The 25,347-nt window shown below is 41.3% G+C and overlaps 1 protein-coding gene across 2 annotated transcripts; it reads left to right on the top strand.

Moving 5' to 3' along the window:
• The first annotated feature begins 1,528 nt into the window (after positions 1–1,528).
• Positions 1,529–20,029, top strand: il12rb1 (interleukin 12 receptor subunit beta 1). Of its 2 annotated transcripts, none has more exons than XM_078168863.1 (15): positions 1,529–1,711; positions 2,356–2,479; positions 4,368–4,519; positions 4,651–4,793; positions 4,887–4,920; positions 5,673–5,795; positions 6,170–6,246; positions 9,885–10,113; positions 10,207–10,335; positions 10,818–10,916; positions 14,233–14,388; positions 14,656–14,811; positions 14,930–14,999; positions 16,559–16,634; positions 18,394–20,029. In XM_078168863.1, exons 1-15 carry the CDS (start codon positions 1,606–1,608, stop codon positions 18,724–18,726), a joined length of 2,007 nt encoding a protein of 668 aa, XP_078024989.1. In that variant the 5' UTR covers positions 1,529–1,605; the 3' UTR covers positions 18,727–20,029. The 2 variants fall into 2 exon arrangements, with proteins under 2 accessions (XP_078024989.1, XP_033477267.2); XM_033621376.2 differs by having other exon boundaries at positions 10,207–10,353.
• Positions 20,030–25,347: the final 5,318 nt, after the last annotated feature.

The following is a 25,347-nucleotide window of genomic DNA, read 5'->3' as shown; positions in this document are numbered from 1 at the left end:
TTGTCCATAACATACGCCTGCCCATGCCATAACCCCATCGCCACCATGGGCCACTCGATCAATAACGTTGACATCAGCAAACCGCTCACCCACACGATGCCACACACGCTGTCTGCCATCTGCCCTGAACAGTGAAAACCGGGATTCATCCGTGAAGAGAACACCTCTCCAATGTGCCAGACGCCATCGAATGTGAGCATTTGCCCACTCAAGTCGGTTATGATGACGAACTGCAGTCAGGTCGAGACCCCGATGAGGACGACGAGCATGCAGATGAGCTTCCCTGAAACGGTTTCTGACAGTTTGTGCAGAAATTCTTTGGTTATGCAAACCAATTGTTGCAGCAACTGTCCAGGTGGCTGGTCTCAGACGATCTTGGAGGTGAACATGCTGGATGTGGAGGTCCTGGGCTGGTGTGGTTAGCGGCTGGTGTGGTCTGCAGTTGTGAGGCCGGTTGGATGTACTGCCAAATTGTCTGAAACGCCTTTGGAGATGGCTTATGGTAGAGAAATGAACATTCAGTTCACGGGCAACAGCTCTGGTGGACATTCCTGCAGTCAGCATGCCAATTGCACGCTCCCTCAAAACTTACGACATCTGTGGCATTGTGCTGTGTGATAAAACTGAACATTTTAGAGTGGCCTTTTATTGTGGCCAGCCTAAGGCACACCTGTGCAATAATCATGGTGTCTAATCAGCATCTTGATATGCCACACCTGTGAGGTGGGATGGATTATCTCGGCAAAGGAGAAGTGCTCACTAACACAGATTTAGACAGATTTGTGAACAATATTTGTGAGAAATGGTCTTTTGTGTATATAGAAAATGTTTTAGATCTTTGAGTTCAGCTCATGAAATATGGGAGCAAAAACAAAACTGTTGCGTTTATATATTTTTGTTCAGTGTATTTGTGCTGTCTCCTTCTTCAGGTGTATGTCCTTAGACCTTCAGCTCAGCTGAGGCAAGCCAGTCCTGAGTTTCATCGTCCAGGTCAATTAGACCACGATCGCTATTCAGTGGCCAGTGTTTGGGGCAGCTGGTTATTATGTGTTCCAAGTTTTGTAGTGGATCCCCACATTCGCAGTGGGCACTGTCCACGAGATCCATTTTTGCATTGCTGCCTCCAAGTGTCCTACGCCTGTCCTCAGGCGGTTGAGGGTTGTCCAGTTCTTTCCGAGCAGGTGCTGGCCAGGAACATCTGTGGGGTCTTCAATTTAGTGATGGAGCCTTGATGGTTCTGCTGACTTCCAGAGAAACACCAGACAGACCCAAATGTCTGAGCTCTCTCTATTGCTGTAGTTTCCAGAGTCCCTTCCAGTTTGCCTTTGACAGGGAGCCTGACGACAACAAAAACAGTTGTAGGCAAATGAACTTTAAAAGAAAAGAAAGAAATCAACAAAATGACTTCAAAGAGTCGTTACTTTCACAATGGCTGTTGTGTCTGCCTGCCAGTGCAGAACACAAACCTCCCCCCACCCCTGACACTTGTGGTTTTTGCTGCAGCTCATATAACCTGACTGACATGAAACTTGTCTGACATTTCTGAGAAAGGCAACTGAGTTACGTGAAGGCAGGTTGAATACATGGACTCTCACATGCTGAAGAATGAGCCTTCGAGACTTTCCACTATACCTCATGGAAACTTTGAAATGCTGGAGTTCACTACATGAATACATCGTTTTGTTTATGTTCCTTACAGCGGTCAGCAAAGGTAAATAAATACCCTTAATTTTTTCTTTTCTTACCTCACTTTAATTGACCACATGATAGCCTTTACTGTTAATCTCTATCTGATCTTATCAAAACAGTGTAGAATACTAATCACACATGTGAACATGACAAGTCTTCGGCAGTAAAAGTTAGACATCAGCCACAAAATGTCGGTCAGCTTATCAGTATCATGTGGTTTCCATTCAAGAGATTGCATCTGCACTGAGCTGCTTCGTGCAGCGTACAGAAGTGCCAGCCTTCATAGTTTTGTCTAAACTGACATTTCACATATTGGTGGGTTATTTTGTTAAAAAAAAAACAGGATATCTTTTTTCTCAGTATTGAGCTTGAATTTGCATGTACAAAGGGACTGAAGTGTTTGGATTGATGGATTAAACACCAAACTCTAACCTTGTCTGTATAATGTGTGACAAAGTGCTTCACAGTAGAGCTAAAAAAAAAAAAAGGTAACTTCAAAAGTCGATTGATAATATAAAAGGTTAAATGAAATAAGAAAATGGCAGCTGCAGACTTTTATATTTCTGCTCTGGGTTTGTTCCTGTAGAAAATGTCTGTTTATGTCTGGACTCAGTAAATTAATAAATTCGATCATTTTTGAAATTTTTGAAATGTGTTGCTTCTCAGGTTCAGCATGTGAAGCTCCCTCCAGTCCCGAGTGCTTCAGGAGAACTGCTGACGAGTCCATTTACAGGTGCGAATGGAGCATGAATACGACTGACAGCGATGTGACATATGACATTTATTTTGAGTGAGTATTTTTCTGTGTCTGAGCTGCAATATTTAAAAAAAATAATGACATCTACTCAGCTAATAATTTGTTCATGAGGATTTCTTCTTCTTGTTTTTTTTGTGAGGATTTTGAAAATGTGTACGGCTGTACTTAGAAAAAGGGAAAAAGCACCAGTCCTCTCAGTGTGCAAATGAATAGGTTGTTCTACACACTACTGCTCCTTAAAAGGCAGTAGTCTGCCTTTGGGTCAGTCATTATCAACTTGTGGCAACTGTCCAAACTTTAACACCAGAAAGATCAGATTGATAGCAAATAAGCAGATGCACTGCACACAAAAGGGCTGAATTGCTTCTTCCTTTAATTGTTATAACCAATGCGTTTCGCCCATGGCTTCAACTGGTTTGTTCTATAATACAGTGCACAGGTGCTTTTAACAAGGCTGCAGCTGCACTGAATCCAGTCAGCAACAGGGTGAGCAGACTCCATATATGGTTCTATACACATAGGCCTACCCACCACCCGTGAACACCCCATATACCCCCATGCATAATATTGGTTGTTCTCAGGTGGTGGGCATGTATACATAACCATATATGGAGTCTGCTCAGCACATGATCACCCTGCTGCTAAGTGTATTCAGTGCTTCTGCAGCCTTATTAAAAGCACCTGTGCCTTATATGTATATATATATAGATATAGATATAGATATAGATATACACACCTTATTTTTGGCAAGTATATGAAAAGCAGCCTGAAAGTATGTGTGGAATGCAGGGATTTTCAAGGAAAAGTTTTGATATTTCGGGAAATATGCATATGCACTTTCTTGCTTCGAGTTAGATGAGAAGTCGATACCACTCGTGTGTACAAGTCATTCCCAACTTGTCAAATACTGACACTTGACTAGCGGCATCAGACACTAATGCACTGAGGCACCCTTTTGCGACGGTGTGGGACGCACCAAACAGTGGCATCCTGGGCAACTACCGTAGCATAAAGAGCAAGAAAGTCTACATGGGGTGCAAATTCGGGACTTTCACCCTGGACTGCTGTTTGTGTCCCACGTGAAACCATATGTCAGTCAAGTTATTTTGATAACAACGTAGTGTGTTACATGTACATGTAGCATATTATGCGACTAACGGCTATGTCACATGGTGTATCTGATGTATGTCACATGACATTGGTAATGAATGTGGTTCTGAACTTAACCATGCTTTTGTTGCCCAAACCTAAGGAAGAAGACTAAACCTAAAATCCAAGTTTTTCAATTAGGTTCTAAGTTGATTTTGAAAAGAGACTGTGTGCACTGAATGAGCAGAAGACACAATGCATGTAATGAGCGTAAATTCACACGCTGTCCTATAACATCCAAAACCAATGCTGGAGGGGTAGGTCTACATGGAGCGTCATAGTTGGATGTGTAGAGCCACTGACCAGACCAAGTGTCGGTATTTGATGATTTGGGAGTGAGAATGTGTTGATGTGAACAGTAAAATATGCAACAGCCCGGAGACGCTTATCTTATCTTAGCTTAGCTTAGCTTATTTTAGCTTAGCTTAGTTTAGCTTAGCTTAGCTTAGCTTAGATTGGTTTAGTTTTGCTAAACTTAACTGAGTTTAGCATAGCCAAAATCATGGAAACAGGGTGAAACAGTTAGCCTGGTTCTGTCTCAGGTTAACTTAGGGTAATTTAATACAGATTTTTCAACATGTTAAATAGCAGGCTTTAGAGGTGCTGCTGTGCTGTCAGCCTTTGACAGAACAAAGCTAGCTGTTTTTAACAATCTTAAAGCATCTTAAGGTAAGCCAAATGGAAAACTGGATGTAAAAGGTTTCATAAACACCTTTCATGATGTGTCTCTGTCATTATCAATGCACTCAAAGCTCTACATGTTTGCCTGCAGTAAACTCAAATTCAGGAACATTAGGGAGAACTGGTCTAATTTCAACGAGGAACGGCTTATCAAGTATCGCCCTGTTAACATTTGGGTGGCGGCTCACGTAGGAAACTCAAGCTGCACGTCCACCAGGAGGACTGTTATTCTCGGGCACACAGGTACTGGATGCTCCTCTCATTTAACCCAACAGCCTGTGAGATTAAAACACACCGCTGTCCTTTTTAAGTGAGAAGTTAACAGAAAATTTTAACACTGATCTGTCACTAAAGTTCACATATATCCTCAACAGTTAAGTATGAATCACCGAAAAATATCAACATGTCCTGGTTTAAAAACAACCTCAGTTTAAGCTGGACAGCTGCTGAGAAGCATCCGGCTTTAGCTGAGGTCCTGTTCAGACGAGACGAACACCCCACAGAATCATGGGAAAAAGTAAGGCATATTTTGTTTGCAAATCTAATGTATCTGAAGCTGTCCTCTACTTCAACTAACATGTTTAACCTTTTATCCATTTTGCTATTACAGAGAATAATTAATACCTCCAGTGACACTTCTATGTGTGAGTAGTCTCTTGTATCTTGCACCTTTGTAATTCAAGTCTTTTGAATAAAAAGTTCATTCAGCCTGATATACTATACTTGTTCTCGGGGATCTGTCTCATTCCAGTGATTTTTTATGTTTTAGCCCAGTAATTTAAATTCTCATATTTACATTACTGCTATTTTTCAAAGAAGATAATCTGTTTTTAGACCTGTTTTCTGACTAAGTTGCTGCAAGTTATAATACCAACTAAAGCAAACAGTGCATTAGTACAAATCTCAATACTTTATCACTTATCTCACCTGCCTGTGTCTCTCAGCCCATTCATTCCTTCTGAAGACATAAATCTTTAAAAGCCAATCACAGGCATAAAATGTTGTTTTTTTAAAGGCTCATGAAAATTGTAGTTTTTTTTTTACAAACCTTGCTCAAACTGGACAAAATAGTGCATTTTCTGGGGCTCAGTATGCGCAAGTGAATATTTACTGCAGCAGGCCAGTGAATGTAGGATTGACTTAAAATTGACTCGCTGTAAAAAGCACTATGTCAGAGTGCAACAGTGAGGCTTACTGATATGTTTTGAATAGTTTTTGGACAACAATGGACACCGAGTAATAACATATATCAGGCTTTGGAAGTAGCTGTTAATAGGTTTAAATCATTCTCTGGTCTTTACATGTGATTTGCTGTCAATGGGAAAAAAATGGAAAAAGGAAATTATTTTGTGTCACCTTAATGAAATGCCTTTGTTTTTCTTTTTCATCTGAACAGACAAGGTAATTGTCGTGAATCTGTTGAAGGATTCAGCTTACCAGGTTCAAATCAGACATCGGTCTACTCAGGCTCGTAACCCACTGTGGAGTGACTGGTCATCAGTTGTGACTGTTCCTGCAGGTGAAGTTCTAGATTTCATGGTGTATTTGTTAGTGTTGTGGACTTTGAATCCAGTGTCACAGCAACTGAGAAGACTGACTCACTCTGTAACTGAGTCTCCCCTCTTTACACTGTGGTGTGTCGGGTATGATTTCTGATCTGTGTACACTGAATATAATGAATCCAAACTCAAATATGAAATATAGGTCTTAGAAATATGAGTCTGCACCACTGCCGTGCAAATATCTTACATTATTTTACATGTCTGAGGTTTCAATTGCTCAAAATGTTTAAAGGTCACACTTTCCTGCTTTTGGAGATGGTAAACTTGTGAAGAGAAAACACAAACTATACTCAACTCGAGTGCTCAGTAACATTTTGTGTTCATATTGCAGAACTTGAACAAGAACCTGACGTCACCATGACAATAAGACATTTAAATGGTACTCGTAAGGTGATGCTAACATGGAAGGTAAGCCAGTGACAGGAAAACAACACCAACACATTAACATTTGTGGGTTTAGATTAGAGCACAGTTTCTCAAAGTGCCCCATGGGCCAATGACGGCCCTCAGGAATGCTTTGTGCAGCCCCTGAACGTGACAGAAAACAAATGCATTACATTTCAATCATCTGAGGTCCATTTCAATACTTTCACTTTCAACAGCTTAAATTTAATATGCTACTCAGCAACTGCATTAAACTGTGTGTCCCTCTCAAGCCTCTGTCCAGTTAGGAATGACAACTTGTAGAAAGCTACTGTTCGCATGGCAGCTCATGGCACCACGCAAGTGTCGTGGGAATCATGATCTGTCATCAATACTACTGTAGTGTTGTTAGCTAAATTTAGGCAAGTTGGTGGACAACTTGGCAGTTTAATGCAGAAATGAGATGAAAAAGAACTCAGCGGCGGCGGAGCCCCGGGGGTGGATGAGATTCGCCCTGGATATCTCAAGGCTCTGGATGTTGTAGGGCTGTCCTGGTTGACATGCCTCTGCAACATTGCGTGGACATCGGGGGCAGTGCCTCTGGAGTGGCAGACAGGGTTGGTGGTCTTCATCTTCAAGAAAGGGGACCAGAGGGTGTGTTCCAATTACAGGGGGATCACACTCCTCAGCCTACCCGGTAAGGTCTACTCCAGGGTGCTGGAGAAGAGGGTCCGGTCAATAGTTGAACCTCAGATTGAGGAGGAGCAATGTGGTTTTCGTCCCGGATGCGGAACCGTGGACCAGCTCTTTACCCTCGCCAGGGTGCTGGAGGGGGCATGGGAGTTCGCCCAACCAGTCCACATGTGTTTTGTGGATTTGGAGAAGGCTTATGACTGTGTCCGCAGGGGCATCCTGTGGGGGGTGCTACGGGAGTAGGGGGTTGGTGGTCCCTTGCTAAGGGCCATCCAGTCCCTGTACTGAAGGAGCACGAGTCTGGTTCGCGTGGCCGGCAGTAAGTCAGACCTGTTCCCGGTGAGAGTTGGACTCCGCCAGGGCTGCCCTTTGTCACCGGTTCTGTTCATAACTTTTATGGACAGAATTTCTAGGCGCAGCCGAGTGGTGGAGGGTGTCAGGTTTGGTGACAGGAGGATCTCGTCTCTGCTTTTTGCGGATGACGTGGTCCTAGCCCCATCAAACAGTGACCTCCAGCTCTTGCTGGGACGGTTCGCAGCCAAGTGTGAAGCGGCTCCAAGTCTGAGGCCATGGTCCTCAGCCGGAACAGGGTGGATTGCCCACTCCAGGTCAGGGGGGAGGTCCTGCCTCAGGTGAAGGAGTTTAAGTATCTCGGGATCCTGTTCACGAGTGAGGGTAGGATGGAGTGGGAGATTGACAGGCGGATTGGGGCGGTGTCAGCAGTGATGCAGGCGCTTAACCGGTCTGTTGTGGTGAAGAGGGAACTTAGCCACAAGTACAAGCAGCCGAAATGAGTTTCCTCCACAGGGTGGCTGGGCTCAGCCTTAGAGATAGGGTGAGGAGCTCGGACATCCAGGAGGGACTTGGAGTAGAGCCGCTGCTCCTCTACATCGAGAGGAGCCAGTTGAGGTGGTTTGGGCATCTAGTAAGGATGCCTTCTGGACGCCTCCCTTGGGAGGTGTTTCGGGCATGTCCAACTGGGAGGAGACCTCGGGGCCGCCCCAGGACACACTGGAGGGATTACATCGCCCGGCTGGCCTGGGAACGCCTCGGGGTCCCCTCGGAAGAGCTGACAGAAGTGGCTGAGGAGAGGACTGTCTGGGCTTCTTTGCTGAGGCTACTGCCCCCGTGACCCGGACCCGGATAAGTGGAGGACGACGAGTATGAGTACGAGTACGAGATGAAAAAGATATTTTGTTTTATGTGTACACTTTTCCTGGGTGGCCCTTGATCATATGCTGGCTCCTGAAATTGACATTTAGTCATCAAAACTTTGAGAACCCCTGCATTAGAGCACCTTTTGGAACCCAGATCTAGAAAACAATGACTGCTTATATGGTTTTTGCTCACAGCCAATCACTGCCAGCATTCTTTGATTTATTTCGACATGTGATTGGTCCAATACTGCAGCAACCACAATCCATACAGTCTGAGGTGTGCTGAAGTCAAGCATGATGTATTTGAGAGAGTTACCGCCTAAAAGTATGGCTATAATATATGCCTGTGGCATCTGGTGGTATTTAACACAACTGAATTCAACTGCATTCCCATGATTGTATCGAATGAAGCAAAAAGAAAAACTGTGTTGGTATGAGCACTCACCATCTTTTAAATGATACTCAGCCCTTCTAATTATAATACCAGGGAAACTGTTGGGTACGAACCTTGACCTTTAACATTTCGACATTTAACGTCCACTTTGTATTAAGAATTTTAGCTTCAGTTTTTCGTGACATTTGATTTTGTTTTTGAAGTGTTTTTTTTCTCGAGCAGGAACTTCAGCATTAAGAGGAAAAAAATGACTTTTGACAAGTTGAAAGAAAAACACAATCCCACAATCTGACACATATTCATATGAGCGGCTTTTAAACTGAATTTTATGATTAGTGCTTTGAACAGAGTGGAAATGAGGTCAGAGGTGTGTGATCCATTTCTGGGTTTCACCGTGTTTTAACGGTTACTTCAGTGAGCTACTTTATATCATGAGTTCTGTATAAAAGCCTCGTTTTGTGTCATTGTTTTGCATCGCTCTGTCATTAATGTATCTTTTTGTCATTTTGTGTCACTTTGTAATATTTTTTTTTGTCTTTTTTGGTCATTTTGTGTCTCTTTGTGGTTGTCTTGCCTCTTTTTGTAGATATTTTGTCTCTTTGCGGTTGTTTTGCCTCTTTTTGTAGTTATTTTGTGTCTCTTTGCAGCTACTTTAAATCTTTTTTGTGGTCATTTTTAATCTCCTCTTGGTCAGTAGGTGTTAATTTGAGGGACATTTTGCAGGTGAGGGCCAGTGGGCCCCCTTCCACTTTGCGCCCCAAGCTTCTGCCCACTAGGCCTGTTCAGTAATCTGTCCATGCTTCTACTACAACACTGCTATTACTAGAACCTGTACTAATTCTACCAACAACAACAACAACAACAACAATGAGGATAAGAAAACATTACAATTGGAGATCATGCTACTAAAACATTGTCTTACCAATGTGTTAAATCTTGTAGTGCATCGTGAAATCTGTCTTAATTTTTTTTTTTTTAAATCACCAAAACCTACAAATGGAGTTTGAATAATACATAACATGTCTTATAACAGTGGTACCCAACTGGTGGGTTGTGGTCCAAAAGTGGGTCGCAGGTCCATTCTAGAGCGCTAGCGTATCAACTTTGTAAAATACGCTCTTCATTTTTTAGTACAGTGAATTTCCAGCACAGAGCTTTTATTTTGAAGTGTCGATTCCTGCTTTAGAGTGAGTGAATGATGAACAGCTTCTTAATAGAGAAAGCAAACTAGTTTGAGACACGGCCAAACGCAAGAATGACGCTGATTATATTAAACTCTGGGACCTTGTACTAATGACTAAGGAGAAATCTGGACCCCATGGCTGGACCAGTTGGGAACCATTGTCTCATAAAATCAGTAAGACCATTTTGCACTTTAATTCAGATAATTTTATGGTCATGTGGTTCAGTTTGCTCTGTATGTCTCCTCTGCTTTTCAGCCAATGCCTCATGCAGCAACAGTCAGAGGAGTGATGTACAGCCTGAGCGACACACAGTCTTCCCAAGGATGTCCTTGTAAGAAAACGAGACATCCCATCAGCACGAATCGATACACTATTTATGTCTCGCTCTCTGCCGTCAACATCTCTGTTCTCGCCAGTAACACAGCTGGGTATTCTCCTCCAGCAGTCATACAAGTACCAGCCAAACCTCCTGCAGATTATAAAAGTAAGCTGAAGCGTGCGTGTTGCTTGAGGGTGTCATATATCATGTGGTCTATAAGTAGACCTTTAACACTGTTATGACTTCTCCCCCTTGCAGTTTGTGACAGAACGTTACTGGATGAAAAATCAAATAAGCAAACTTGCCTTGAGTTTTATGAGTTTCAAGATGAAGATCTGAGGCCAGCTCATGTGGTCACTCTTCTGGGAAGAGAGAAGAAAAAAGAGAGTAAGCACAAAAGACAGTGTAAGTTGTATTTAAAGTGCTTTTAACCACACAGCTTCATCACCTGAAAATGAGACAGGGCAGTAGCTTTGTCAGAGCCTATACATAAATGCCTTTACACCTTTATGGAATGGGTTCTGTTCTGGTTTGCACACCTGATTTTGAGTCGTTCAGAGAATATGGATCAAAATGAATTGGTCAGGACCCAAAAAGGTGGTGCAGCTGTTCTCGTTTCTTGACCCAAAGTGCAAACAATGATGACATCAATTGGCGTGTCATATTCTATAGGTTGAGAAGAAAGGATGCATGTCTTCTACATCTTCTTATCATTAATAGTTGGTCCATGTTTGTTTTCTGGACAAATTTGGTGGAAAAGGGTTAACAGCGGATTTGTCAATTATTTGTGTCAATTACTCTTACCTTGTTTATCTAATGTTGTGACACACTTTCTGTGCAAGGCAAACTATAAATCGTTTCTGTTACAGACATAATGGACTTCGTTCGCTACCTTTACTTTGAACACAGATGTGATGATGGCAAACCCCAGACAGTTAAAACGTGCCTCTTTTATCAAAACGAGAGCGGTAAGTGTCTTTAAATTAGATTTAACTACACTAAAATGCACAGGTTCACCATAATGTGGCACTCATTTTAGTCTTCTAACTGAAAGTGCTGCAATAACTCCTCCATATTAAACAAAGTACTTTATTTGTTGTTGCCCTCCAGGAAGACACATAGAAGTGTTTTCTGACACATCTGTCGTAGAGCTTTGATTGATTTTAGGCACACAAATTAAACACTGTGTCAAAGTGATGTTTTCCTGACCTATCCAACCACCTGCTCCTCCTCCTTCAGTGGACTTTTTGGCTCTATAATGATGCTGCATTAGTCCTTCCTTTATTCCCAAAAAGACAAGTAATCACTTTGGCTGCTGAAGAGCTTTCTCACTTGAACGTAAACATATGAAGATTTTCTTGGAGGATAGAAAAACTCTATGTGTCTTTGGTTTTTTAATGTATGTATTTTTTGGTTTTTGCCTGCCTGCTGTCCAGTAAAAGAACAATTGGATAGCCATGAACTGTTGCACAGACGTTCGTGGTCCCCAGAGGATGAATACTCAGGACTTTCTGGGTGACCTGACTTTTCCTCTAGTGCTACCGACAGGTGTTTTTTATTGAAATGTCTCTACAGCTAGTATCAATGTCCCCCTTGGGTTGAATTCTTATAACTTTGGTGATCTCCTATCATTTCATACAGTTCCGTCATCAGGTCAAAATTTCAATTTGTCCAATACTTTGATTAAATATTTGCAGATGTAATGACATTCCCATCAGCTGTACTTTGTGTTTGTGCTGAATAGAAAATGTTAGCATGCTAACATGCTAAACTAAGATGGTGAACATTGTAAATATTATACCTGCTAAACATCAACATGTTAGCATTGTCATTGTGCAGTGGCGCCCCTGGAGATTTTTCATAGGGGTGGCCAGACGGGGCCACTTAAACTGTCGGGGTGGCACATCAAAGCCAAAAGTTGTAACTGAATTTCAGGGATTCTATTATGCTGTTGAAGTATAAAGGCTAGTTGAAACAACGTCACTTTGGAGACTTAAGAAATCGCATACTGATATAGTTTGATTTCTCATCTTACAGATAATGTTCCTAATTATCTGATGTGCTCAGACTCATAACAGTATAGATAACATTTTGAGTTCCACAACAATCCTGTTTTAATGTGCAATATACTGTATCTGTGTACATGTTAGGCTATTCATGTTCTTCAGTTAGGCTGGTCGTCCTTTCCCTTAAAAAGAGACAACTGTACCTCTTGAATTTGAAATACATTGACAACCCGGTCTCACTCCAAAGTCATTTAAATCCAGCGCTTGGGCAGTGGCCTGCGGCATCAGACACTGACCAAAAAGGCGTCCTTTAACATTGGCATGATACACAGTCAGTTGCCATTATAGTTTAATGGCGCTTGGCGGCATCAGGGGGAAACGCAGCAGGACAAGAACTTTCACCCAGGAGAGTGGTGTTCATGCAAGATTATAAAGCCAAACCCTGTTCTTTCTTTCAAAACCTAACCATGTGTTTTTGTTGCTGGATGAAAGCAAAAATCAATTTGCATTGTTGTACCAATGTAGTGCATTTCTTTTGAAAGAGACTCTATGTAAACATTAAATTTCCTGTGAAAACGGAAGTGTATTTTGAAAGAAGACAATGCATGTAACAGGCATAACAGGGTGCACTAGAACGTCAACAACAAACGCACCCAGGGTACCTTGCACATCGTATGTGGACGTGGAATGTCCATGATCAAACACTGATATGTGATGGGGTCGGACTGAGAATGTGTTGACGTTGATTATGATGAACAAAACATTTACTGGGAACAAGTCCTCTCAAGTTCAGGGGAGGCTAGGTACTTACAGAACCCAGAGTTCTACAAACCCCTTTGAAAATGGCCATGCCAGCTGTTACCTCGCCCAAAATTTTGCCTAAGGGTGGCAGTTGCTCAGTCCATAGGGACTTGGGTTGGGATCCGCACAGTTCAAGTCCCTGTCCAAACCAAATATGGTGCATGGACTGGTAGCTGGAGAGGTGCTAGCTCACCTCCTGGGCACTGCTGAAGTGCCCTTGAGCAAGGCACCGAACCTCCAAGTGCTCGGGGTGCCTGTCCAAGGGCAACCCCCCTCAATCTATGTCAATGCAATTGGCCTTAGGTTATCTTGTTTCACAAGATACCTAGCTTTTTTTTAACTTAAAAAAATGAACACGCCACAGCCACTTAAAGGTCCAGTGTGTCAGATTTAGGGGAATATACTGGCAAAAATGGAATATAATATAATGAGTATGTTTTCTTTAGTTTAAAATCACCTTAATTATAAGAATCTCCTTGGCAGCCCCACTGTTATTGTGAGCCTGTTAGCATGCTGATGTTAGCGTAGCCTCATGAAGCTGCTCACACATTCTCACTCTGACCTCGTCACATATTGATGATTGGTTGTGGACTTTCTACGTCCACATTCAACATGCAAAGTACCCTGGGTGTGCTGGCTGCTGACGTTCTGGGACACTGTGTCAAGTTCTGCCTGTTCCATGCATTGTCTTCCTTCAAGATACACTTCTGTTTTCACGGGAAATGTAACGTTTTTTTCCCTTCAAAAACAAACACACATGGTTGGGTTTAGGCAACAAAAACACATGGTTAGGTTTAGAAAAAAAGAACAGAGTTTGGCTTTAGAATCTTTCCGGAAGCGAAACATCACTTTACCGAAGGTCGGTGTTTGTTTGACCCATCCACCACCCCTCCCACCCGCCCAAGTTGGACTTTCGCCGCCTTAACTTTCATCCTTGTCCTGCTGCGTTTCCCCTGATGCTGCCAAGTGCCGTTAAACTATAACTGCAACCAGCTGCATATCATGTTGATGTTAAAGGACGCCTTTTTTCTTTGGTTCCTGACGCCGAAAGTCACTGCCCTATGCACCGGATTTCGACGACTTCAGAGTGAGACTGGACTCAGCTGCTAGCATGGCTGTATATTTGTTCTGCTCAGCTGTGCAGTAAAGCAAAAATCATACTAAGTGTATGAATATATACTGTGTGAGACACACCAATCCCGCTGTTTATCAGGTTTTGGCCAGTAATGAGCTCCTCTTTCTTTATTTCCAATTTAAAATCTGAATCTCACTCTGCAGACCTGATTGAGACAATTCTTCCATATATATGTCTATGTCTATGTTACATGACTCTGACCACTCTGTTGCCATTACCCAGCATATTCAATGAAATGAGTTATGGTGCTGACACTGATGTGTGCTAAGTTTGTCCTCACATGCTGGTATCATAGGTCGTAGAAGGAAAAAAGTTAACCCACATTTTTATTTTTCTCTTCAGTTCCACGCATCGAACCTCAGAACTTAAGAGCTTTTGGTGAAACACAAAGTTCTGCCAGCTTTTCTTGGACAGCTATCCCCACTGCGGACCAGCGAGGTTTCCTTACACATTACATCCTCTGCAGTGAGAAAATCAGCTCACAGGATGAGCAGAAAGGTGTGAGGTCACCTTTTTTTGATACCTGTAGCTTTTTGTAATACTTAAGGTTTCTCAGAGCTAATGGAAAGAGAACTATTATACATTATTATATTTTCTGTAGTTGTATAATTACTTATTTTATTGCAAACACACAGAACTGGCGAACTAACTTTCACTTACAGGATGTGAGAAAATGAAACTTATCAATAACACAGCCACACTGTTTAACTGTCATGATTGTAGCGTGTGACTTTCATTCATTTTTTCCACATCTCATTTCATTAGAGTGCCATAACATATCAGCCTCACTAACGGAGCACTGTCTGGAAAACTTGACGCCAGGAACAAAATACAACATCAGCCTGGTTGGAGTGACACGAGTGGGAGAAGGACCTAAAGCCACAGTAACTATCAACATCCTGCCAGAGAAGCCAGTGAATGGTATCTTCCAACAGCTCTTTAGTTTTTGTTTTGTGTTTTGGAAAGCTAGATACAAGTCAGTGAGGCAGTTTTTCCACATGTGCCTGCTAACAAGTTTTTCCGTTTTCCCCCAAATTAGTGTTGTGGAGTATCAGCTTGCTGTTTATTTTCTTTTTCCTCACAACAATATGCACCTGTGTCTTGAAGAGGTAGGTGACCCCTGCTGTAAATAATCTGTGGTGGCAGTTTAGAAATGACTTCACAAAGACTGAACTTGGCTTTGGGAGAGAGTTTTATTGCAGTATTCACAATTGATTATCCAGGGCCCCAATGGGAGGGGCCCTTCAAAAATGTGGAATGAAAAGTTTGGTTTTGTTTGCAATGTCTTTTTATTTCCAAGTAATATGGCCATAACCAGTGTTGAGTTTGTCACTCTAAAAACTTATTACTCCCTGCAAACAGTAATTTGTTTCACTACTCGTTATATTACTTTTCCGTGACACCCCATAAAATTGGTAATTGCGTATCTCCCCAAAATTCAGATGTGTGCCTCTGTGTGAATGTCAGGGTAATCACCGGTAAATGTAGCTAAGGCTAGATAGCTTCCTTTTTTACCTGGGGGTTTTCTGTTGCCTGTGACCAGTATTTTCCCAAGGCTCGGCCTGAAAAACAGAGAGTCACTCATGAAGCAACATTTCATCTACCACATATCCAGCCACAAGCTTCATCCCTTCTTTGTAGCTGCAGCTGCCCATGAGTAAAATCTAGTTTTAGTTGTTTAATCAGTGCAGGGCTACAGCCAATTGCTGCGGCGGGCACACCTTTGGTGGGGTGTATTTCCTGGAGCATTACTTTGTTCTGTTGTTGGCTGTAGTAGCTGAGGTGTTTCACACCAGAGGTTTGAGGAACAGTGCAGCAGCAGCAGTGTTCTTGTCATCTTTCCTCCCGACAAAATCAAAGTAATCTGAATATTTCTAGCCACTAAGGTTAGCATTGCCAACTAGCTTGCTGCTTTGTGACATGCCTGCTCAGTGCAATGATTACTAAAATGAGTCCGCTGATGTGATGTTGCATTTCAAGTCAGTGGTGATGTGGTAACAAAAGTAACATTGTAACGAGTTGCTTGGTTTTGGAGGAAGTTATAAAACCCAATATCACAAATCACAATTTGCCTCAGAGGGCTTTACGGCATACGTCATCCCTCTGTCCTTGGACCCTTACAGCAGATAAGGAAAAACTCCCCAAAAAAACCCTTCAGTGGGGAAACAAATTTCAGTAATATTATTACTGAAATTTTATTAGTCATCAGTTACAGTAGTCGTAACTGGAAAAAGCAATATTATTATTGTATTGGCCAACACTGTCCATAACTATATTAAGACTGCCTGAATAAATTGGTTGAAAGACTGAACTTTGCATAAAAAATGGTAAAGTGACTCAGCGAGCTCTGAGGCCCCTCTCACCCTTAAATGCACAAAATGGTTTAGTCCACCTCTGCACTAGGATTCTTCTTTGAATGCAACTAAAGCCAAGTGATTGACAGCTCATGATGCTGAAGCACGAACACACACTGTCACGTCTTGCCCCAATACAGGGAAATCAAAAAATTTAAAAAAAGGAAAGAGAAAGAAAGCAAACTGACTTTGTGCCTGCTCAGTTGCACAGACGGGAATTTAGTTTGTCTGAGTTTCTGTTTTAGTCTTTAAATCAGCAGTTCATCCTGGAGTGCTGTTTTTGTTAACAGTTTCTTCCCTGTTCTAACACTTAGAATCAAAAACAAGATTTTCCCCCCTGTGCCAAAACCTGTTATTCCAGAGTTCATCCCTTATCAAGCAACGTGTCAGGTAAGCGACTCTTTTTGTTACCAGGTATTTGCAGCTTTCTAGCATGTGTTGAGCTTTTGCTCTTTCTGAAACCCTGACAGCTGAAATCTGTAGTCATTTATAAACACAAGTACAAGTTCACTGCAGTGTCACAACTGCTTGGGGGAAAGTTTGGGGCTTTAACCATTTTGGATATGACTTGCACTCGTCATAGCACACGTCATAGCATCTTTGTTCATAATGAAGGGATTTTATTTCTTTGACTTTAATGGACAATAAAACATAAAACATCATAAATATCATGAAACACCAAAAATATTAAGTGGAATCTCAAAATGAAAAAAAAAAAAAAAAAAAAAAAGTAAAAAAAATAATGACACAATGGGCCCCTGGGCCTAGATGCATAAAAGGCTCCCCTGCAGCCATCTTCAAAAACCTCTTGGTTACAGTTAGAAAAATATCCTGTCTTGTACCCAAACACCCAGTTTGGGTGGCAGAAACACAGCTGGAAATAACCACTTTTATTGTTTACTGGTCTTGAACAATGGTCTTCTGCTGCCTGCTGGTCAGCAGCTGTCTTGCCAAGGTGTCTCACCATCCATCTTCCCCTGCAAATCCTAATGAAAAAATCCCCTCATACACATGTAATCAGAACTATGTCACTTTAGAAACATTGATATGATGCGTATGAAGCATACAAATGTAACGTATCTGTGGTTTTCAGAAATGTACAATGCCAACATTTTCTCCTGGTGACTGGGCGGCCCAGGTTCAATATTCTAGATACTAAATTTGCAAAACATCTTGTGTGCCAAAGTTATTATAACGAGCCATCCAGAGGTAAATCATTTTATTGAACCAATCATAACACCGCAAACAAACAGGAGTGTTTCTAGAGGTTGTGTTTAAGTTCCATAAACTCTTGTTTGCTTGGAAAGGTTAGCCATTTTTTTTACTTTTTTTTCACCAAAAAAGGATGAATCAGCAACCTGGTTGCTCAAAGCTGTAAACTGTATAAAAGCCGACAAGAGGTAGTGCAAAAATACTGATTTTTTACACGATGACCATGACTAACTTTAGTTGTTATTTTCCTTCTGTTCTGTTTTTGTTTTATTTAGCGCATATAATACTTCCTCAAGGATCAATTCTGGGCCCTATTGATTTGTATTTATTATTGTTGCTGTTGTTGATGATGTGGCCCCCCTTTGTATTATGTTTTTTATGTAAACTCTTGCTGCACAACAAGGGGACAATAAAGAAACCTGCACAACAAGGGGACAATAAAGAAACCTAACCTAACCTAACCTAACGTAAAACATAATTTATCGTTATATTTCTTTGCAGATGACACAGGTGTTTTTGAGAATTCCACAACTTACCCAGTCTTTCATTGCCCTGCCCAACTTTTTGTTGTGTGCATCACATTCAGAATGAGTGTATATTTAGTGAAACCAATATAGTTTATCAGTTTAAACATTGAAGAACTTGTCTTTCTATGAATATAGGTTGATTAGTATTTGCAAATCATTGCATTCTGTTCTAATTTATGTTTTACAGTGTCACAACTTTTTTCGTATGGGGTTGTACTATACAACCCCATACGAAAAAAGTTGTATGGGGTTGTATAGTTTTTTTCGTATGGGGTTGTACTATACATGGCAATCAAAGACAACAGCAAGCTAAGGGTTTTACAGAACAGTGTCATTTGTTTTTTGTTCATATGATAATTAAGTCTGAAATCTTGAATCTTATTGTCCTCTGCAAATTTGACCTAAAACAGGAGATTCTGGAGAGAAAAGAGGAGACAGTGTATGAGCTAACGCTGCTCCAGCTACATCCAGAGGGCAAGTCAGTCCCTGAGAACACAGAGGAGACCGCCATTCTCACAAGAGAGTGGGATGACGACACCAATAATGACTTGGAGGGCGAGAGGGGTGATTCAAGGATGTCAGGAGGAATCAGTGATGAGTGTTTGAGTCCTGGCTTGACGGATGAGGCTCTGAAGAGCTCCAGAGAAGGAGAAATATCAGAACTTGAACAGCTAGACAACGAGATTGCAATGCTGATATACAGGAATGGTTTGGTCTTTGATGTGAAGACGGACTCGCCTTGAAATGGATTTGACTGATTTTGCTGTCCACAGCACAAAATTGCACGAACATATTAAGGGTCGACATATTTGTTGACTTGTACTACAGACTGGACAAATACTTTTCTTCTCATTTTGAGCTTAAGTTTTCAACTGGATGAAAAAGGATCTGCACAATTGTCTTGTTATGAGCTTATTATGAGAAATGTTTGTTTAATTTTCATGTATATTAAATTTTACCAGTTACGTTGCTACCTCAGCATGCCAGTAAACAAAGAGGAGGGTTTATCACTCTCAGGCTTTGCCAGTGGAAGTTGTCAATGAACTTTTTTCTAACTGTGGTTAGCAAATTCTGGTTCAGACCTTTATGATTTCTAGTTTTAGGTGTGTGTACTATTGATTAGATCACCATGAAATTTCACTCAGACACTGATGGTCCCCACAGGATAAATCCTAATGACTTCAATGATCCTCTGACTTTTCCTTTTGCACCACCAGCAGGTCATAGTTTTACAAATTGTGGAATACTTTAATATCTAATGGATGAACTTGCACAGTGTTTTGGAAAGACATTTATGGTCCTCAGATGATGAACCCTAATGACTCTGGTGACCCTGTGACATTTATTAATGTAGTGCTAGTGTGCGCTCTGTGTGGAGTTTGCATTTTCTCCCCGTGTCAGCATAGGTTTTCTCCGGGTACTCTGGGTCCTCCCACAGTCTAAAGACATGCAGGTTAGATTAATTGTCGACTCTAAATTGGCCGTAGGTGTGAATGTGAGTGTGAATGGTTGTTTGTCTCTATGTGTTAGCCCTGTGATAGTCTGGCAACCTGGTGTACCCCACCTCTCACCCAGTGTCAGCTGGGATAAGCTCCAGCCCCCCCCCGCAATCCCCAGTAGGATAAGCAGTTACGGAAAATGAATGAATGAACAATCAAAAGTTATTAAAATCTAATGAAATAACTGAAAGTATAATAAGGATTCACTATTGAAACCAAGGACTGGATATTAAGTCAAAGTTTTTCAGTATGACGCCAGTCTATGGCCAATTATTACATTTATTTCACCAAAGACCAAAAAGACATGTTAGACCTCAACTTTTAACTACGAGTTTGGTTTCCTTTACAACAAACATTACAGCTTCACAGAGTTGCTGGAGTCACTGTTGACTCTTGGTCAGCAGCTACATCTAAATCAAAGTCAATAAAATGTAGTAAAATGCAATCAAACCATAAAAATGAATACAGCACATTTACAGTCACTGTTATTTTAATTTAATTTAATTTTGTTTTATTTTTTGCAAAATAAAGCAATGTGCAAATGTCAGTTTTCCTTCAAAGCGTCTGGTCCATGTTGGTCAGTGTAAAATGAAACTTATGACTGCAAAAACAAAGAACTGGTGCATGTGTGTGATGGCGGAGCAGTTTAACTGTAAGCGTGTCTAGAGTTGAACACATGACAGGAAGTGGTCACAAAAAAAACCCAGTGCCCTTAAAAAAAGGTAGCTCATGCAAGGTGAAACAGATTACTCATTACCAAAGAGACTTCTGTGGTGTTTCGATCTACCTTGTTCAAACTAGAACATGTTGTGTTGATTTGTAAGAAGTGATGACTGACTAAAAGCATTTTCTGCCACACTGCACTTTAGTTTCTCTGCAGAGAAAAAGGTTTTTTACTTTGTTCTTGTATTGTTTGGTTGCGACCTTCTTGAGGAGAATGTCACTGTGTTGCAAAGCAAAAGATATGGCAACAAATTTAATACAAATCTCTCTCAAAAAAAAGAAGTAACATTATCAACAGAATGTGAGGGAGTTTTGATGCTGCAGAGATATCTATTGAGATGAGCATATTAATCAGCAAGCTCCCACCCATCCTGTATTATGAAACCCACTTGTACCTTGGGGGGCAACAGTGACCTCACTCGATTATGAGAGATTGAAGAGAGGCCTCAAAGTTGTACTTTAATGCAATGATTTTTTCACACAAGAACTACTGTTTGACCAGCTGATCTCAGACTGTACAAACAGACGTGAAAAACATTAGATAAAAAGTCAAATTCATATCATCCATGTAAAATTTTAACAAAATATGATTTTTTTAAATTGGGAAAATATGATCGATTTTGACAACTTTTTATTTATATATGAAATTCTTCATGACCTGGCACCCCTTCCACTCAATTAAGTCATTAAACAAAATCAGGCCTCATCTACCAGATCTACCTTCAGGGGGGACTGTAAAATGCCACACAGAAACAGCAGCTTTGGATAGACAGCCTTTTCCAATCGAGCCTGGTCTCACTCTGAAGTCATCGAAATCCGCCGCTTTGGCAGTGACTTGTGGCCTCAGAGACCAACAAAAAAGCCGTCCTTTATCGTCGGCACGATACATGGCAGGTTGCCTTTATAGTTAAACAGCACTTGGCAGCATCAGGGGGAAATGCGGCAAGGCAAAGACGAAAGCTAAGGTGGCGAAAGTCTGACTGGGGTGGGCGGGAGTGGGGCGGATAGGTCAAACAAACACAGACTTTCACCCGTGAAAGCGGTGTTTGCGTCCCATAAGATTCTAAAGCCAAACCCTGTTCTTTGTTCCTAAACCTAAGCATGTGTTTTTGTTGCCTAAACCCAACCACGTGTGTTTGTTGTTGAAGGAAAAAAAAAACATCAATTTGCGTTGTTTTACTGACATAGTACGTTTATTTTGAAAGAGACTATATGTACACGTTAAATTTCCTGTGAAAACAGAAGTGTATTTTGAAAGAAGACGAAGCATGTAACAGGCAGAACTTGACACGGTGTCCCAGAACGTCAACAACCAACACACCCAGGGTACCTTTCACATCGTATGTGGACACGGGAAGTCCATGACCAAATGTCAATATGTGATGAGATCGGAGTGAGAGTGTGTTGTCCAACTGAGCAGCACACACCCGGAACACTGTACCCATAGAACTCAGGAACATCACATGTCTGAAGTCATTCTCCAAATCAATAAAATGCTGGTTACTGGACAATCAAAGATGATCTGAATTAGTGGTTACATTCTTGTTTTTTTGCTGTATGTTCAGGCTTATGTGCTTTCGTATTGTACGTTTTCCTTAAAGTGCTTTGGTTTTATGGTGATGTCACGGTCTTGCTAATTGTGCTGGTGTGCTGTTGTCCTCGCATATGTGCTTTTGTGTGTTTGTGGCTGTGTGTTTTGGTCTATGGTGTGTTTTATGTTGTACTTTTGTATAATATGTTCTTAATTTTTTTTGGTGATATGGTTATGTCATTGTTTTATTAATAGTGCTTATGTCTTGTTGTTTTTGCTTATGTGCCTTGCTATGTGCCTTTGTCTATGGTTATATGCTTGCTCTTTGCTTATGTGCCCTTCTATGGACATGCCATCAATCCGCTTTTATCTGTGCTTATGTGCTTTTGTATGTTATTTTAATGTCTTTTTCTTGTATACACATATACCATCAACCTGCCAGGGACTATGTGTCACAGTTCATCTCTGCCTCACCACTCTGCACCTGCCTGCTTCAATCTGCCAATCAGACACACCCCTCTCATCAAGCCAACTCCTCTCACCTGTACTCTCTGCTCTGCTCTGGCTGCATTTAAGCCCCTGCTCCACACTCGTTCATTGCCAGATTGTTCTCGATGCTTGCACCAGACTCTCCAGCGTTTCTCTGCCTGATCTCCCGGTTACGACCCTGCTTGCCTCCGACTATCCTGCCTCACCGATCTCCTGGAAATCACCTCAGCCTTCCGTCCCCGACCACGATCCTTGCCTGTCCCTTTCTGGGTTCTGCCTGTCTGCTCCCTTGGTTATCTGGTGATTACCTGATTCAGCTCTACAGAGTGAGTGTTACTCCCGTCTCCTCTGTAGCTTCCTGTAGTTATGTGACTCTGATTATTCCTTCACTGAGTGAGTACAAGACTGAGTTTTACGGACATTACTCACCAGTGTCCTGGTTTGGTTCGGCTAAGCCTAACCTCCAATCCCCACTAAAGACTGTTAAAGGCCAGCGGCCAGAAGACAGACTGTTTTGCCTACTGCCATTGTTTGCTTGACGTGTGCTAATAAAGTTTGTTACCAATGATACCTGCCTGTCTTTGTGGCGCTATTGGGTCCAATCCAAACCCTTTACACTATGGCTAAATCTGGCACATTTACGTGACTTAAGTGATCATGTTAATTAATGTGCACTGTCACTTTCTAAATAAAATAAACATAAGAATAGGTTTTGGAGGGTGGCTGAGTACATCGCAAGTCGTTTTTTGTTTGGTTTCTGGTTTTGTTTTGTGTGGTTTTTTTTTTTTGTTTTTTTTTTCATTTTACATAGCTAATTTACGCTAATAGTTCATTTAAACTTAGTTGATTCAAAATAAATCTGACTCTGAAGAATGAGTGAGAGCCATAGCCCCTACACAGTGGGCAGAGAGACAGCAGGGAAAAACAGCATCTAGATCCAGCATTTTTCACATCAAACTTTTTTTTTTAACCACACCTGAGTTTTTGACTACTGGAAAAGTAGAAAGACTAAGAGTTTTAGTTTTTGTGTCTCAAGTCTCTTTGTCACGGTGTTTGAGAAGATGTCACACATTAAATTGTCAGTGTTGCCTAAAGGCTCTAATGCATGTTATACTTATAAAGGTAAATACATTAAACACAGCTGCTTGTCCGCTTTTTAGCTGGTGTCCTCCATGAATACAGTGGAACTAGTCCATACCCATTGAGTGCACAGTTGCCCATGTACAGTTTCACATGGCGTGTGTTTGGGATACAGGTCATAGGAAATTGCAGATTGAATAGTCAACTGAACCTATTAAGAAGAGCAATGTATTCAGAGTGTTTGTGAATTTGATAGTACGATTGCTTTATTGAAAGTACAGTAGTGCCATTGCCAATAGTGGGATAGTTAGTGGGCTAAAACTGTACATTAGTAGTTGAGGTAGCACGTTGAAAGGCAGATAGTTAAAGTCATTGCCTTTATAGAAGCTCAGTTTTAGTAAGTTTTCCAACTTTTGCCAAGAGGGAACTTTAGATATTGGTCCCTAGATTGTTTCATGCAGATCGGTCAAACTTCCTAGGAAGAGATCCATTTTAAGTGTTTTTCAAAAAATTCAAAATGGCGGAAAATCTATATAACCGGAAGTTATGGGTTCTTGAGGCATTTTGGTTCCTCATGAGGAGAGGCATCTCTGTGTTCATGTCTCTACGGCATACAGGGCATGAGATATGCCCATTCAAAGTTTGCAATTTCAATCAGTTGCTATAGCGCCCTCCTTTGGCCAATTGATGTAATATTGCTTCATTCGCATCCTCCCATGACCCTCTACCACTGTGCCAAATTTCACATGGATTGACCAAGTCAGTGAGGAGAAAAACGTGGAACAGACACACCCAAACACACACCCACAGAGTTTTCCTCACTATATAGTAAGATTCTTAAATGGTTGTTACATGTTGTAACTCAGGTTGTCCAGCAGATGGCAGGATATGACTCTGCTGATTTTTTTTTTTTTGTTTTCCTAAATGATCCTATCAGTTTTTGTCTTGTATTTTCCTTTTTAATTAGGAAAGTAAGTAAGAATGTTTCCTTTCTTGACATTTTGTGAGTTTATTTTGTATATTTATCAGACAGAAAAAAGGCTTGTTGTTGGCTTGGAGGTGAAATTCTGCCCTCCTTTAGTTTAAGCATGTGGCCAGGTATCACACATTGCACCTTTTTAAAAGGAATACTTAACCCACAAAATGACCATTTGTTTACCAATTACTCACGCCGTGTTACCTTAAGTCTGTAAGGAAAACTTTGTTTTGACTGTTTTTCTTGCATGACCCCACAGTGAACAGAGAATCCAAAAAACTGAATATTCTTCATGAATTAACAGCAGCAAAACTACATAAAATCATTCAGTACGTGCCAAACACATGCATTTTACCTGATATACAAATGTTTAAGATGTTGGTGAAGACTCTGTCGTCCAGGTCATGGTTATCTTAAGTGCTATATCGTAGGCAACTGGACTTGTTTGAGTTTCTTGAAGACGTTTCACCTCTCATCCAGAAGGCTTCTTTAGCCTCTTGGATGAGAGGTGAAATGTAAAGAAGACATGTTTTTACAGCATCAAAAAGCATAACGTCCAAATTTCTCCCAAGTGTTTGTTTGGGTCCAAATGTAAAATATTACAATCTCTATCTTCCTACAATATAGCACTTAAGAATATTCTTTCAAGACTTTAAAGCCACAGTGTGTAGGAATTTCTCCCATCTAACATTGAAATCATATATTGCATTCAAACAGATGGCGCACTCTAGTGCCTCACTGTTTCAAACACGTATTACAACAACTGTAGCCGCTGTGTACCAAAAAGCTATGATAACACTGATGAAACCATGTCATCCGATACTACATGGAGTATTCATTCAGGCTCCTACACAGACACACGCGACGCGAGTTGACAAACCCCCTCCTCACCATGCTGCTGTGTTTACAACGTAGGACTGTTGGGGCGGATGTAAATTGAAACAAACCAATCACGTCTTGTCCTTTGACAACTGACAAGTGGCTCAACCTCACACACCTCATCCCTCTCCTCGCATTACTGCGCTGCTGTTAACAGCTGTTAGTGGCCAGCGGCACTACTGCCGCA

The sequence above is a fragment of the Epinephelus lanceolatus genome, chromosome 6 (assembly GCF_041903045.1).
Source record: "Epinephelus lanceolatus isolate andai-2023 chromosome 6, ASM4190304v1, whole genome shotgun sequence".
Taxonomy (NCBI): domain Eukaryota; kingdom Metazoa; phylum Chordata; class Actinopteri; order Perciformes; family Serranidae; genus Epinephelus; species Epinephelus lanceolatus.
This window is presented reverse-complemented; position numbering and strand designations above follow the sequence as displayed.